General features: G+C 35.3%; 1 protein-coding gene across 1 annotated transcript; it reads right to left on the bottom strand.

Annotated features, from left to right (window-relative positions):
• Positions 1–9,713: 9,713 nt before the first annotated feature.
• LOC139497590 (E3 ubiquitin-protein ligase TRIM71-like) lies at positions 9,714–10,238 on the bottom strand. The gene has a single exon (XM_071285823.1). It carries the CDS (start codon positions 10,236–10,238, stop codon positions 9,714–9,716), a length of 525 nt encoding a protein of 174 aa, XP_071141924.1.
• Positions 10,239–13,274: the final 3,036 nt, after the last annotated feature.

Below are 13,274 nucleotides of genomic sequence, written 5' to 3'. Positions count from 1 at the left end.
CGGTACTGACATGATTAAACAAACTTTACTAAAATTGTCCGTTTATAAATTTTGAAATTACTATGAAACTAAGGTTTCAACTCCCTCAGGCAAAGTTGGCTTTAGATGAATTTGGCTATTTATTTTAGGTATTTTTAACGTATAGCTCTTCAACGATTTTCGGTACTTATACATCTTCGGATTTCAAATGTTTGGCTTTGAGCGTTCCTGATGAAGGTAAATTCAGAAAATCGCTTCGGACGCAATAAATTATTAAACGTGTTGTTCTATATTTTTACATCACTGGGTCGATACCTCTGCTGGTGGACTATCAGTCCCCGAGGGTATCATCAGCTCAGTAGTCAGTGCTTCGGTACTGACATGATTAAACAAACTTTACTAAAATTGTCCGTTTATAAATTTTGAAATTACTATGAAACTAAGGTTTCAACTCCCTCAGGCAAAGTTGGCTTTAGATGAATTTGGCTATTTATTTTAGGTATTTTTAACATATAGCTCTTCAACGATTTTCGGTACTTATACATCTTCGGATTTCAAATGTTTGGCTTTGAGCGTTCCTGATGAAGGTAAATCCAGAAAAGCGCTTCGGACGCAATAAATAATTAAACGTGTTGTTCTATATTTTTACATCACTGGGTCGATACCTCTGCTGGTGGACTATCAGTCCCCGAGGGTATCATCAGCTCAGTAGTCAGTGCTTCGGTACTGACATGATTAAACAAACTTTACTAAAATTGTCCGTTTATAAATTTTGAAATTACTATGAAACTAAGGTTTCAACTCCCTCAGGCAAAGTTGGCTTTAGATAAATTTTGGCTATTTATTTTAGGTATTTTTAACACATAGCTCTTCAACGATTTTCGGTACTTATACATCTTCGGATTTCAAATGTTTGGCTTTGAGCGTTCCTGATGAAGGTAAATCCAGAAAAGCGCTTCGGACGCAATAAATTATTAAACGTGTTGTTCTATATTTTTACATTACTTGGTCGATACCTCTGCTGGTGGACTATCAGTCCCCGAGGGTATCATCAGCTCAGTAGTCAGTGCTTCGGTACTGACATGATTAAACAAACTTTACTAAAATTGTCCGTTTATAAATTTTGAAATTACTATGAAGCTAAGGTTTCAACTCCCTCAGGCAACGTTGGCTTTACATGCTTTAGATGAATTTGGCTATTTATTTTAGGTATTTTTAACATATAGCTCTTCAACGATTTTCGGTACTTATACATCTTCGGATTTCAAATGTTTGGCTTTGAGCGTTCCTGATGAAGGTAAATTCAGAAAATCGCTTCGGACGCAATAAATTATTAAACGTGTTGTTCTATATTTTTACATCACTGGGTCGATACCTCTGCTGGTGGACTATCAGTCCCCGAGGGTATCATCAGCTCAGTAGTCAGTGCTTCGGTACTGACATGATTAAACAAACTTTACTAAAATTGTCCGTTTATAAATTTTGAAATTACTATGAAACTAAGGTTTCAACTCCCTCAGGCAAAGTTGGCTTTAGATGAATTTGGCTATTTATTTTAGGTATTTTTAACATATAGCTCTTCAACGATTTTCGGTACTTATACATCTTCGGGTTTCAAATGTTTGGCTTTGAGCGTTCCTGATGAAGGTAAATCCAGAAAAGCGCTTCGGACGCAATTAATTATTAAACGTGTTGTTCTATATTTTTACATCACTGGGTCGATACCTCTGCTGGTGGACTATCAGTCCCCGAGGGTATCATCAGCTCAGTAGTCAGTGCTTCGGTACTGACATGATTAAACAAACTTTACTAAAATTGTCCGTTTATAAATTTTGAAATTACTATGAAACTAAGGTTTCAACTCCCTCAGGCAAAGTTGGCTTTAGATAAATTTTGGCTATTTATTTAAGGTATTTTTAACACATAGCTCTTCAACGATTTTTGGTACTTATACATCTTCGGATTTCAAATGTTTGGCTTTGAGCGTTCCTGATGAAGGTAAATCCAGAAAAGCGCTTCGGACGCAATAAATTATTAAACGTGTTGTTCTATATTTTTACATCACTGGGTCGATACCTCTGCTGGTGGACTATCAGTCCCCGAGGGTATCATCAGCTCAGTAGTCAGTGCTTCGGTACTGACATGATTAAACAAACTTTACTAAAATTGTCCGTTTATAAATTTTGAAATTACTATGAAACTAAGGTTTCAACTCCCTCAGGCAAAGTTGGCTTTAGATGAATTTGGCTATTTATTTTAGGTATTTTCAACATATAGCTCTTCAACGATTTTCGGTACTTATACATCTTCGGATTTCAAATGTTTGGCTTTGAGCGTTCCTGATGAAGGTAAATCCAGAAAAGCGCTTCGGACGCAATAAATTATTAAACGTGTTGTTCTATATTTTTACATCACTGGGTCGATACCTCTGCTGGTGGACTATCAGTCCCCGAGGGTATCATCAGCTCAGTAGTCAGTGCTTCGGTACTGACATGATTAAACAAACTTTACTAAAATTGTCCGTTTATAAATTTTGAAATTACTATGAAACTAAGGTTTCAACTCCCTCAGGCAAAGTTGGCTTTAGATGAATTTGGCTATTTATTTTAGGTATTTTTAACGTATAGCTCTTCAACGATTTTCGGTACTTATACATCTTCGGATTTCAAATGTTTGGCTTTGAGCGTTCCTGATGAAGGTAAATTCAGAAAATCGCTTCGGACGCAATAAATTATTAAACGTGTTGTTCTATATTTTTACATCACTGGGTCGATACCTCTGCTGGTGGACTATCAGTCCCCGAGGGTATCATCAGCTCAGTAGTCAGTGCTTCGGTACTGACATGATTAAACAAACTTTACTAAAATTGTCCGTTTATAAATTTTGAAATTACTATGAAACTAAGGTTTCAACTCCCTCAGGCAAAGTTGGCTTTAGATGAATTTGGCTATTTATTTTAGGTATTTTTAACATATAGCTCTTCAACGATTTTCGGTACTTATACATCTTCGGATTTCAAATGTTTGGCTTTGAGCGTTCCTGATGAAGGTAAATCCAGAAAAGCGCTTCGGAAGGCAATAAATAATTAAACGTGTTGTTCTATATTTTTACATCACTGGGTCGATACCTCTGCTGGTGGACTATCAGTCCCCGAGGGTATCATCAGCTCAGTAGTCAGTGCTTCGGTACTGACATGATTAAACAAACTTTACTAAAATTGTCCGTTTATAAATTTTGAAATTACTATGAAACTAAGGTTTCAACTCCCTCAGGCAAAGTTGGCTTTAGATAAATTTTGGCTATTTATTTTAGGTATTTTTAACACATAGCTCTTCAACGATTTTCGGTACTTATACATCTTCGGATTTCAAATGTTTGGCTTTGAGCGTTCCTGATGAAGGTAAATCCAGAAAAGCGCTTCGGACGCAATAAATTATTAAACGTGTTGTTCTATATTTTTACATTACTTGGTCGATACCTCTGCTGGTGGACTATCAGTCCCCGAGGGTATCATCAGCTCAGTAGTCAGTGCTTCGGTACTGACATGATTAAACAAACTTTACTAAAATTGTCCGTTTATAAATTTTGAAATTACTATGAAGCTAAGGTTTCAACTCCCTCAGGCAACGTTGGCTTTACATGCTTTAGATGAATTTGGCTATTTATTTTAGGTATTTTTAACATATAGCTCTTCAACGATTTTCGGTACTTATACATCTTCGGATTTCAAATGTTTGGCTTTGAGCGTTCCTGATGAAGGTAAATTCAGAAAATCGCTTCGGACGCAATAAATTATTAAACGTGTTGTTCTATATTTTTACATCACTGGGTCGATACCTCTGCTGGTGGACTATCAGTCCCCGAGGGTATCATCAGCTCAGTAGTCAGTGCTTCGGTACTGACATGATTAAACAAACTTTACTAAAATTGTCCGTTTATAAATTTTGAAATTACTATGAAACTAAGGTTTCAACTCCCTCAGGCAAAGTTGGCTTTAGATGAATTTGGCTATTTATTTTAGGTATTTTTAACATATAGCTCTTCAACGATTTTCGGTACTTATACATCTTCGGGTTTCAAATGTTTGGCTTTGAGCGTTCCTGATGAAGGTAAATCCAGAAAAGCGCTTCGGACGCAATTAATTATTAAACGTGTTGTTCTATATTTTTACATCACTGGGTCGATACCTCTGCTGGTGGACTATCAGTCCCCGAGGGTATCATCAGCTCAGTAGTCAGTGCTTCGGTACTGACATGATTAAACAAACTTTACTAAAATTGTCCGTTTATAAATTTTGAAATTACTATGAAACTAAGGTTTCAACTCCCTCAGGCAAAGTTGGCTTTAGATAAATTTTGGCTATTTATTTAAGGTATTTTTAACACATAGCTCTTCAACGATTTTTGGTACTTATACATCTTCGGATTTCAAATGTTTGGCTTTGAGCGTTCCTGATGAAGGTAAATCCAGAAAAGCGCTTCGGACGCAATAAATTATTAAACGTGTTGTTCTATATTTTTACATCACTGGGTCGATACCTCTGCTGGTGGACTATCAGTCCCCGAGGGTATCATCAGCTCAGTAGTCAGTGCTTCGGTACTGACATGATTAAACAAACTTTACTAAAATTGTCCGTTTATAAATTTTGAAATTACTATGAAACTAAGGTTTCAACTCCCTCAGGCAAAGTTGGCTTTAGATGAATTTGGCTATTTATTTTAGGTATTTTCAACATATAGCTCTTCAACGATTTTCGGTACTTATACATCTTCGGATTTCAAATGTTTGGCTTTGAGCGTTCCTGATGAAGGTAAATCCAGAAAAGCGCTTCGGACGCAATAAATTATTAAACGTGTTGTTCTATATTTTTACATCACTGGGTCGATACCTCTGCTGGTGGACTATCAGTCCCCGAGGGTATCATCAGCTCAGTAGTCAGTGCTTCGGTACTGACATGATTAAACAAACTTTACTAAAATTGTCCGTTTATAAATTTTGAAATTACTATGAAACTAAGGTTTCAACTCCCTCAGGCAAAGTTGGCTTTAGATGAATTTGGCTATTTATTTTAGGTATTTTCAACATATAGCTCTTCAACGATTTTCGGTACTTATACATCTTCGGATTTCAAATGTTTGGCTTTGAGCGTTCCTGATGAAGGTAAATCCAGAAAAGCGCTTCGGACGCAATAAATTATTAAACGTGTTGTTCTATATTTTTACATTACTTGGTCGATACCTCTGCTGGTGGACTATCAGTCCCCGAGGGTATCATCAGCTCAGTAGTCAGTGCTTCGGTACTGACATGATTAAACAAACTTTACTAAAATTGTCCGTTTATAAATTTTGAAATTACTATGAAGCTAAGGTTTCAACTCCCTCAGGCAACGTTGGCTTTAGATGAATTTGGCTATTTATTTTAGGTATTTTTAACATATAGCTCTTCAACGATTTTCGGTACTTATACATCTTCGGATTTCAAATGTTTGGCTTTGAGCGTTCCTGATGAAGGTAAATCCAGAAAAGCGCTTCGGACGCAATAAATTATTAAACGTGTTGTTCTATATTTTTACATCACTGGGTCGATACCTCTGCTGGTGGACTATCAGTCCCCGAGGGTATCATCAGCTCAGTAGTCAGTGCTTCGGTACTGACATGATTAAACAAACTTTACTAAAATTGTCCGTTTATAAATTTTGAAATTACTATGAAACTAAGGTTTCAACTCCCTCAGGCAAAGTTGGCTTCAGATGAATTTGGCTATTTATTTTAGGTATTTTTAACATATAGCTCTTCAACGATTTTCGGTACTTATACATCTTCGGATTTCAAATGTTTGGCTTTGAGCGTTCCTGATGAAGGTAAATCCAGAAAAGCGCTTCGGACGCAATAAATTATTAAACGTGTTGTTCTATATTTTTACATCACTGGGTCGATACCTCTGCTGGTGGACTATCAGTCCCCGAGGGTATCATCAGCTCAGTAGTCAGTGCTTCGGTACTGACATGATTAAACAAACTTTACTAAAATTGTCCGTTTATAAATTTTGAAATTACTATGAAACTAAGGTTTCAACTCCCTCAGGCAAAGTTGGCTTTAGATGAATTTGGCTATTTATTTTAGGTATTTTTAACATATAGCTCTTCAACGATTTTCGGTACTTATACATCTTCGGATTTCAAATGTTTGGCTTTGAGCGTTCCTGATGAAGGTAAATTCAGAAAAGCGCTTCGGACGCAATAAATTATTAAACGTGTTGTTCTATATTTTTACATCACTGGGTCGATACCTCTGCTGGTGGACTATCAGTCCCCGAGGGTATCATCAGCTCAGTAGTCAGTGCTTCGGTACTGACATGATTAAACAAACTTTACTAAAATTGTCCGTTTATAAATTTTGAAATTACTATGAAACTAAGGTTTCAACTCCCTCAGGCAAAGTTGGCTTTAGATGAATTTGGCTATTTATTTTAGGTATTTTTAACATTAGCTCTTCAACGATTTTCGGTACTTATACATCTTCGGATTTCAAATGTTTGGCTTTGAGCGTTCCTGATGAAGGTAAATCCAGAAAAGCGCTTCGGACGCAATAAATTATTAAACGTGTTGTTCTATATTTTTACATCACTGGGTCGATACCTCTGCTGGTGGACTATCAGTCCCCGAGGGTATCATCAGCTCAGTAGTCAGTGCTTCGGTACTGACATGATTAAACAAACTTTACTAAAATTGTCCGTTTATAAATTTTGAAATTACTATGAAACTAAGGTTTCAACTCCCTCAGGCAAAGTTGGCTTTAGATGAATTTGGCTATTTATTTTAGGTATTTTTAACATATAGCTCTTCAACGATTTTCGGTACTTATACATCTTCGGATTTCAAATGTTTGGCTTTGAGCGTTCCTGATGAAGGTAAATCCAGAAAAGCGCTTCGGACGCAATAAATTATTAAACGTGTTGTTCTATATTTTTACATCACTGGGTCGATACCTCTGCTGGTGGACTATCAGTCCCCGAGGGTATCATCAGCTCAGTAGTCAGTGCTTCGGTACTGACATGATTAAACAAACTTTACTAAAATTGTCCGTTTATAAATTTTGAAATTACTATGAAACTAAGGTTTCAACTCCCTCAGGCAAAGTTGGCTTTAGATGAATTTGGCTATTTATTTTAGGTATTTTTAACATATAGCTCTTCAACGATTTTCGGTACTTATACATCTTCGGATTTCAAATGTTTGGCTTTGAGCGTTCCTGATGAAGGTAAATCCAGAAAAGCGCTTCGGACGCAATAAATTATTAAACGTGTTGTTCTATATTTTTACATCACTGGGTCGATACCTCTGCTGGTGGACTATCAGTCCCCGAGGGTATCATCAGCTCAGTAGTCAGTGCTTCGGTACTGACATGATTAAACAAACTTTACTAAAATTGTCCGTTTATAAATTTTGAAATTACTATGAAACTAAGGTTTCAACTCCCTCAGGCAAAGTTGGCTTTAGATGAATTTGGCTATTTATTTTAGGTATTTTTAACATATAGCTCTTCAACGATTTTCGGTACTTATACATCTTCGGATTTCAAATGTTTGGCTTTGAGCGTTCCTGATGAAGGTAAATCCAGAAAAGCGCTTCGGACGCAATAAATTATTAAACGTGATGTTCTATATTTTTACATCACTGGGTCGATACCTCTGCTGGTGGACTATCAGTCCCCGAGGGTATCATCAGCTCAGTAGTCAGTGCTTCGGTACTGACATGATTAAACAAACTTTACTAAAATTGTCCGTTTATAAATTTTGAAATTACTATGAAACTAAGGTTTCAACTCCCTCAGGCAAAGTTGGCTTTAGATGAATTTGGCTATTTATTTTAGGTATTTTTAACATATAGCTCTTCAACGATTTTCGGTACTTATACATCTTCGGATTTCAAATGTTTGGCTTTGAGCGTTCCCGATGAAGGTAAATCCAGAAAAGCGCTTCGGACGCAATAAATTATTAAACGTGTTGTTCTATATTTTTACATCACTGGGTCGATACCTCTGCTGGTGGTCTATCAGTCCCCGAGGGTATCATCAGCTCAGTAGTCAGTGCTTCGGTACTGACATGATTAAACAAACTTTACTAAAATTGTCCGTTTATAAATTTTGAAATTACTATGAAACTAAGGTTTCAACTCCCTCAGGCAAAGTTGGCTTTAGATGAATTTGGCTATTTATTTTAGGTATTTTTAACATATAGGTCTTCAACGATTTTCGGTACTTATACATCTTCGGATTTCAAATGTTTGGCTTTGAGCGTTCCTGATGAAGGTAAATTCAGAAAAGCGCTTCGGACGCAATAAATTATTGAACGTGTTGTTCTATATTTTTACATCACTGGGTCGATACCTCTGCTGGTGGACTATCAGTCCCCGAGGGTATCATCAGCTCAGTAGTCAGTGCTTCGGTACTGACATGATTAAACAAACTTTACTAAAATTGTCCGTTTATAAATTTTGAAATTACTATGAAACTAAGGTTTCAACTCCCTCAGGCAAAGTTGGCTTTAGATGAATTTGGCTATTTATTTTAGGTATTTTTAACATATAGCTCTTCAACGATTTTCGGTACTTATACATCTTCGGATTTCAAATGTTTGGCTTTGAGCGTTCCTGATGAAGGTAAATCCAGAAAAGCGCTTCGGACGCAATAAATTATTAAACGTGTTGTTCTATATTTTTACATCACTGGGTCGATACCTCTGCTGGTGGACTATCAGTCCCCGAGGGTATCATCAGCTCAGTAGTCAGTGCTTCGGTACTGACATGATTAAACAAACTTTACTAAAATTGTCCTTTTATAAATTTTGAAATTACTATGAAACTAAGGTTTCAACTCCCTCAGGCAAAGTTGGCTTTAGATGAATTTGGCTATTTATTTTAGGTATTTTTAACATATAGCTCTTCAACGATTTTCGGTACTTATACATCTTCGGATTTCAAATGTTTGGCTTTGAGCGTTCCTGATGAAGGTAAATCCAGAAAAGCGCTTCGGACGCAATAAATTATTAAACGTGTTGTTCTATATTTTTGAAAGCATTTCAAAGTTGCGTCATCGTTTCACTGTAACCATAGGCAATCTTTAAAAGTAGATAACGTATTATCCGGGACCGTTAGGCTGAGAATAGACAATGTAGATGTACAAAAACCAGAGAAACATAGATTCCATCACTGCAACAAGTGTGCTACAATATTTCTCCACTCGAGAGAGTTAATTTGTAATATTATAACTCCATTTCTATCGTTTAATCAATAATTAAAAACGTGAATAGAGGCATATTTGCCAATAAGTCAACTCTCAACTTGAATGCAACTGGCGGGGATGTAATCAAGTATATGGCCATCAACAATGATCAAAAATGACACAATTTAGTCACTTTTAATTGATATCGACATAAACAAAAACTTAAAAAGTTCAAACCGGAAAACCGATTTTCTCATATATACAGTCCTTGGATGGTGTAAACTTCCCACTAACACCATACACCATTACACCATACACCATACACCATTATACCATACACCTTGTACCATACACCTTACATATTACACCATACACCATTCCCCATTATATCTACACGATCCGAAATTACCCATTAAGCAATTAAATTTCAAATATTAAGATTACTATTATTATTCGAGAAAGGAAAATAAAAATAACTTCGATTTTAACCAATGAAATGTCGTACACCATCATTCACACATTTTCTTTCTCGGATTGTTTTTCTACTAAGGCAATCATCTTAGCTACGAATGTGTCAACCATACGTTTATTCATGGTGCTTTCGTCAGTGAGGGTCTTTGTAACAGACTCAACGGCATTGTCGAACCATACCAAGCTCTGCTCAATATTTTTCTTACGTTCGTTTGCTTCCTTTCTCCTGCTTTTTAATCGTGTTTCGTTTTTCCTACGTAGTTGAGCAATTGCTTCTGAAAGTTTAGAAAATGAATGACCATTGTGTTTTCCAGTAACACAACTAGTACATACTAGTAGACCACATGTATTACATATTAACGTTAATTCTTCAGTGTGTTCATTACATTTACATGTAGCTTCCGGGATCAGGTCAGAGGCTTTTTTAAACTGATGTGTTCTCGATAATTTCTGCCTATTATGTAGCAACTTACAGTTTTCACAATAATATTCCTCACAGTCTAAACAATATTGTGATCCTGCGGCACTCATGCACAATTGACATGTTTTAGACGCAGCTTGGGCCATTGTGCACTGACAGAAATCACAAGATTCAATATGATTAATAATGTTATCACATGGCAAAATAGGCAAATCAAGGACGCAAGATAACGAATAATCAGGTTAACAAATCAATAATTGTATCATACTTTTACTACAATGTGTCGTTGAAACTGATATAAAATACATAAGGAAACTATTGTAAACATATTATGATGTTGATCATTTATGTTTGACTATTTCAAATAAATCACCTTACAGGTAACAATAAAAAGTGTAACATGTGTTATCTCCACGTTTGTTTCAATTTACAATAAAATATTAAGGCCTTCGGTACAAAAATAAAAACGTTTGTATTAATTTTCTTTTTGTTGTCATTATCGACCGACTTAATGTTTGGAAATCGAAATAAAATGCAGAAGTCTGTGTCCAAAAGATACTTGCGACTAAGCCTTGGTCGAAAGTTTACTGAATTGTTCATAACTTACGATTTATTGAGATCGTCATTGTACACACGACTTAACTGGTCACCTGCTGATGAATACTTCGCCACATGATAAAAGTGAAACAACAGCAGGGGTCCAGTTTATTCTCGGACTTTATCGTTGCTGAATAGCTAAAGGAAGTCTTCAGGAGCATCCGAATCATATGTATAAGGCCTCTAAAGGGAATCCGGCAATCGGAAGCCATTAACCTTGTTGTGTTGCACGACTTAATCCAGTGAAAGGCTATTAAACTATTATTTAATTGAACAGTTTAGCTACTTATACAGAATGACAGTTACTATTTTGTGAATCATTATTTGAGCAATATGCATTTATTTGATAAAAGGGAAAGTTTTGTTAATGTCATTTTCAGCGCTGGGGGCAGCTGACCAGTTTTACGTTTCTTTACCAAAAAAATTGATCACTGAATACATGGAAAAAAACATGCTAATAATTAGTTTGTAATTACAACTCACTAGTTAATTTAACCTCAAATACTCTCGGGAATAATCGGTCATCCTGAGTGTGTTTGTTTAATTAACTCATGCACATAATTAAAAATACTTTTTTGTTTTGATTGCTATCGATCGAATTTGACAGGTAATTTTTAAATACATATTTACTAACGAGCCTTAAAAAAGTGTTCAGAATTCGGTGTTTACAGGGATCGTTTTTTTCAGGTTATATTAACGTTATTTGATAGGAAAATTTTGTAGGACTTTTTTTGAAAATTGTTCGGTTTAAACTGAAATTCGGTTTTTATCAGGGTTCGGTTTAACCAGGTTTCACTGTATATTGGAGCTATATGTGTGTCAGTTATCTTTATAAACAAATCATTTAATCTTTGTTGTATCAATTCAGACTTTATGCATTGAAAAGGTTTGGGGTACGTTCTAACAATACAAAGCGGTTTACCATACGTACAACATAATACATTCAGGTTACAGTCTTATAGAATTTCACATGATATCAGTGGAAAAAAGTGTGGTAATTTTCTGTTATCGCTTATCTGTTTAACTATATTTGTTTTTATTAAATCCAACTTCATACCAAGGTGTTTAAACTGGGCTTAACATGTTTGAAACAACCATGTATATTCATGGGTATTGTACATGAACCATATACGTCCTTGATGAGTTATTGTTTGTTTACACAATGTACCAACTTGTCATAAAAAAACGAAGAAGCAGCAAATTATTTCGTGTTTCAATGCCAAATCCTTTATGATTCTAAAATACATTAAAAAAATTCTAAAACTACATTTAACTTAAGTTCTATTCTCGTTTAATTATCAATAATCGTTCATCTATCCCATGCACATAGACACTAACTGTTTAGTGTCTTTAAATATCAGCTGTATGTGTACGAGGCTGGGAAGCAAGGTGTATGCGAGCTTTTAGCGAGCTGTTACATCTATTTCGAGATGAGACAGATTCATCAGTGACGCTCATATCAAAGTATTTTAAAAGCCAAACAATTAAAAAGTTGAAGAGCATTGATGATTCAAATTTCGAAAAAGTTGTACCAAATACTGCTAAGGTAATCTATGCCTTGGATAAGGAAATCCTTAGTTTTTCGAAAACTTCAAAGTTTTATAAACTTACAATTTATAAAAATGATCACATTATTAATACTCATGTCAACACCGAAGTGTTGACTCTAGGGCTGGTGATTCCATCAGGGACGAAACGTCCACTAGCAATGGCAACGACCCAGTGGTGTAAATAGTTATCAAAGGTACCAGGATTATAATTTAGTACGCCAGGTAAAGGCTACATTAAAATATCGCTGTTCAAAACAACTACAAATGTAAATGTAATCCTTGTATCTATAATGGCTTTATATTCAAAAGTCATCAATCAGTTAAAAAAAACGGATAACAAACTGAAATCGATAAAATAACACCACCTTTCAGAGGAAAACAACGATACAACAGAAACACTGAACTCCATTAAAAAGCAAAAGCTTACATATATAGACACGGACTATTTGATAACAAATGCCATATTTGTGACTTGGTACACGTACAAGACATTTCAAGACAACATGGTGAGTTAAACCTTATTTTATGTCTAGCAGCAACTTTCCTTTATATTGCCTTGTTAAAACTTTTCGTTAAAATGATAACCCAACGTGAAAGAAATACAACAAAGATCCGCAAGCACAGAGAAACACATAACACAATATTATAAAAGTACATTACAAAATGTAAACCGTAAAACAACAACGGATATCCACAATGATTTTACGACAGTACCAGACATTACAAACTGCGCGTGACAAAATGTGATGTATTTTTGTGACGCTTATCTTATCTTGTAATTCTAAAATGTATTAAATTATATGGAACGAAGTTTAAAAACTCACAACTAGTTTTGCAAAAATAACACATAATTAGCACGATTATGACGGTCTTGAAAGGCTGTTTTTAATTGTCATACTAATTTGAACTAACATAGTACTTTATCCATGGAAAATAGATAGAACACGAGTATACTGACAAATAAACATATGTGAAATTGTGCCAAAAATACAGAATTCAAATCACACTCGATAAGTCATTACACCATTTTCCAAC

The sequence above is a fragment of the Mytilus edulis genome, chromosome 12, assembly GCF_963676685.1.
Source record: "Mytilus edulis chromosome 12, xbMytEdul2.2, whole genome shotgun sequence".
Classification (NCBI taxonomy): domain Eukaryota; kingdom Metazoa; phylum Mollusca; class Bivalvia; order Mytilida; family Mytilidae; genus Mytilus; species Mytilus edulis.
The sequence above is the reverse complement of the archived record's forward strand: the minus strand, read 5'-3'. Positions and strand labels throughout refer to the sequence as shown.

Coding starts and splice junctions, on each gene's coding strand:
- LOC139497590 (XM_071285823.1), bottom strand. CDS start 10,238: ATGGCCCAAGCTGCGTCTAAAACATGTCAATTGTGCATGAGTGCCGCA.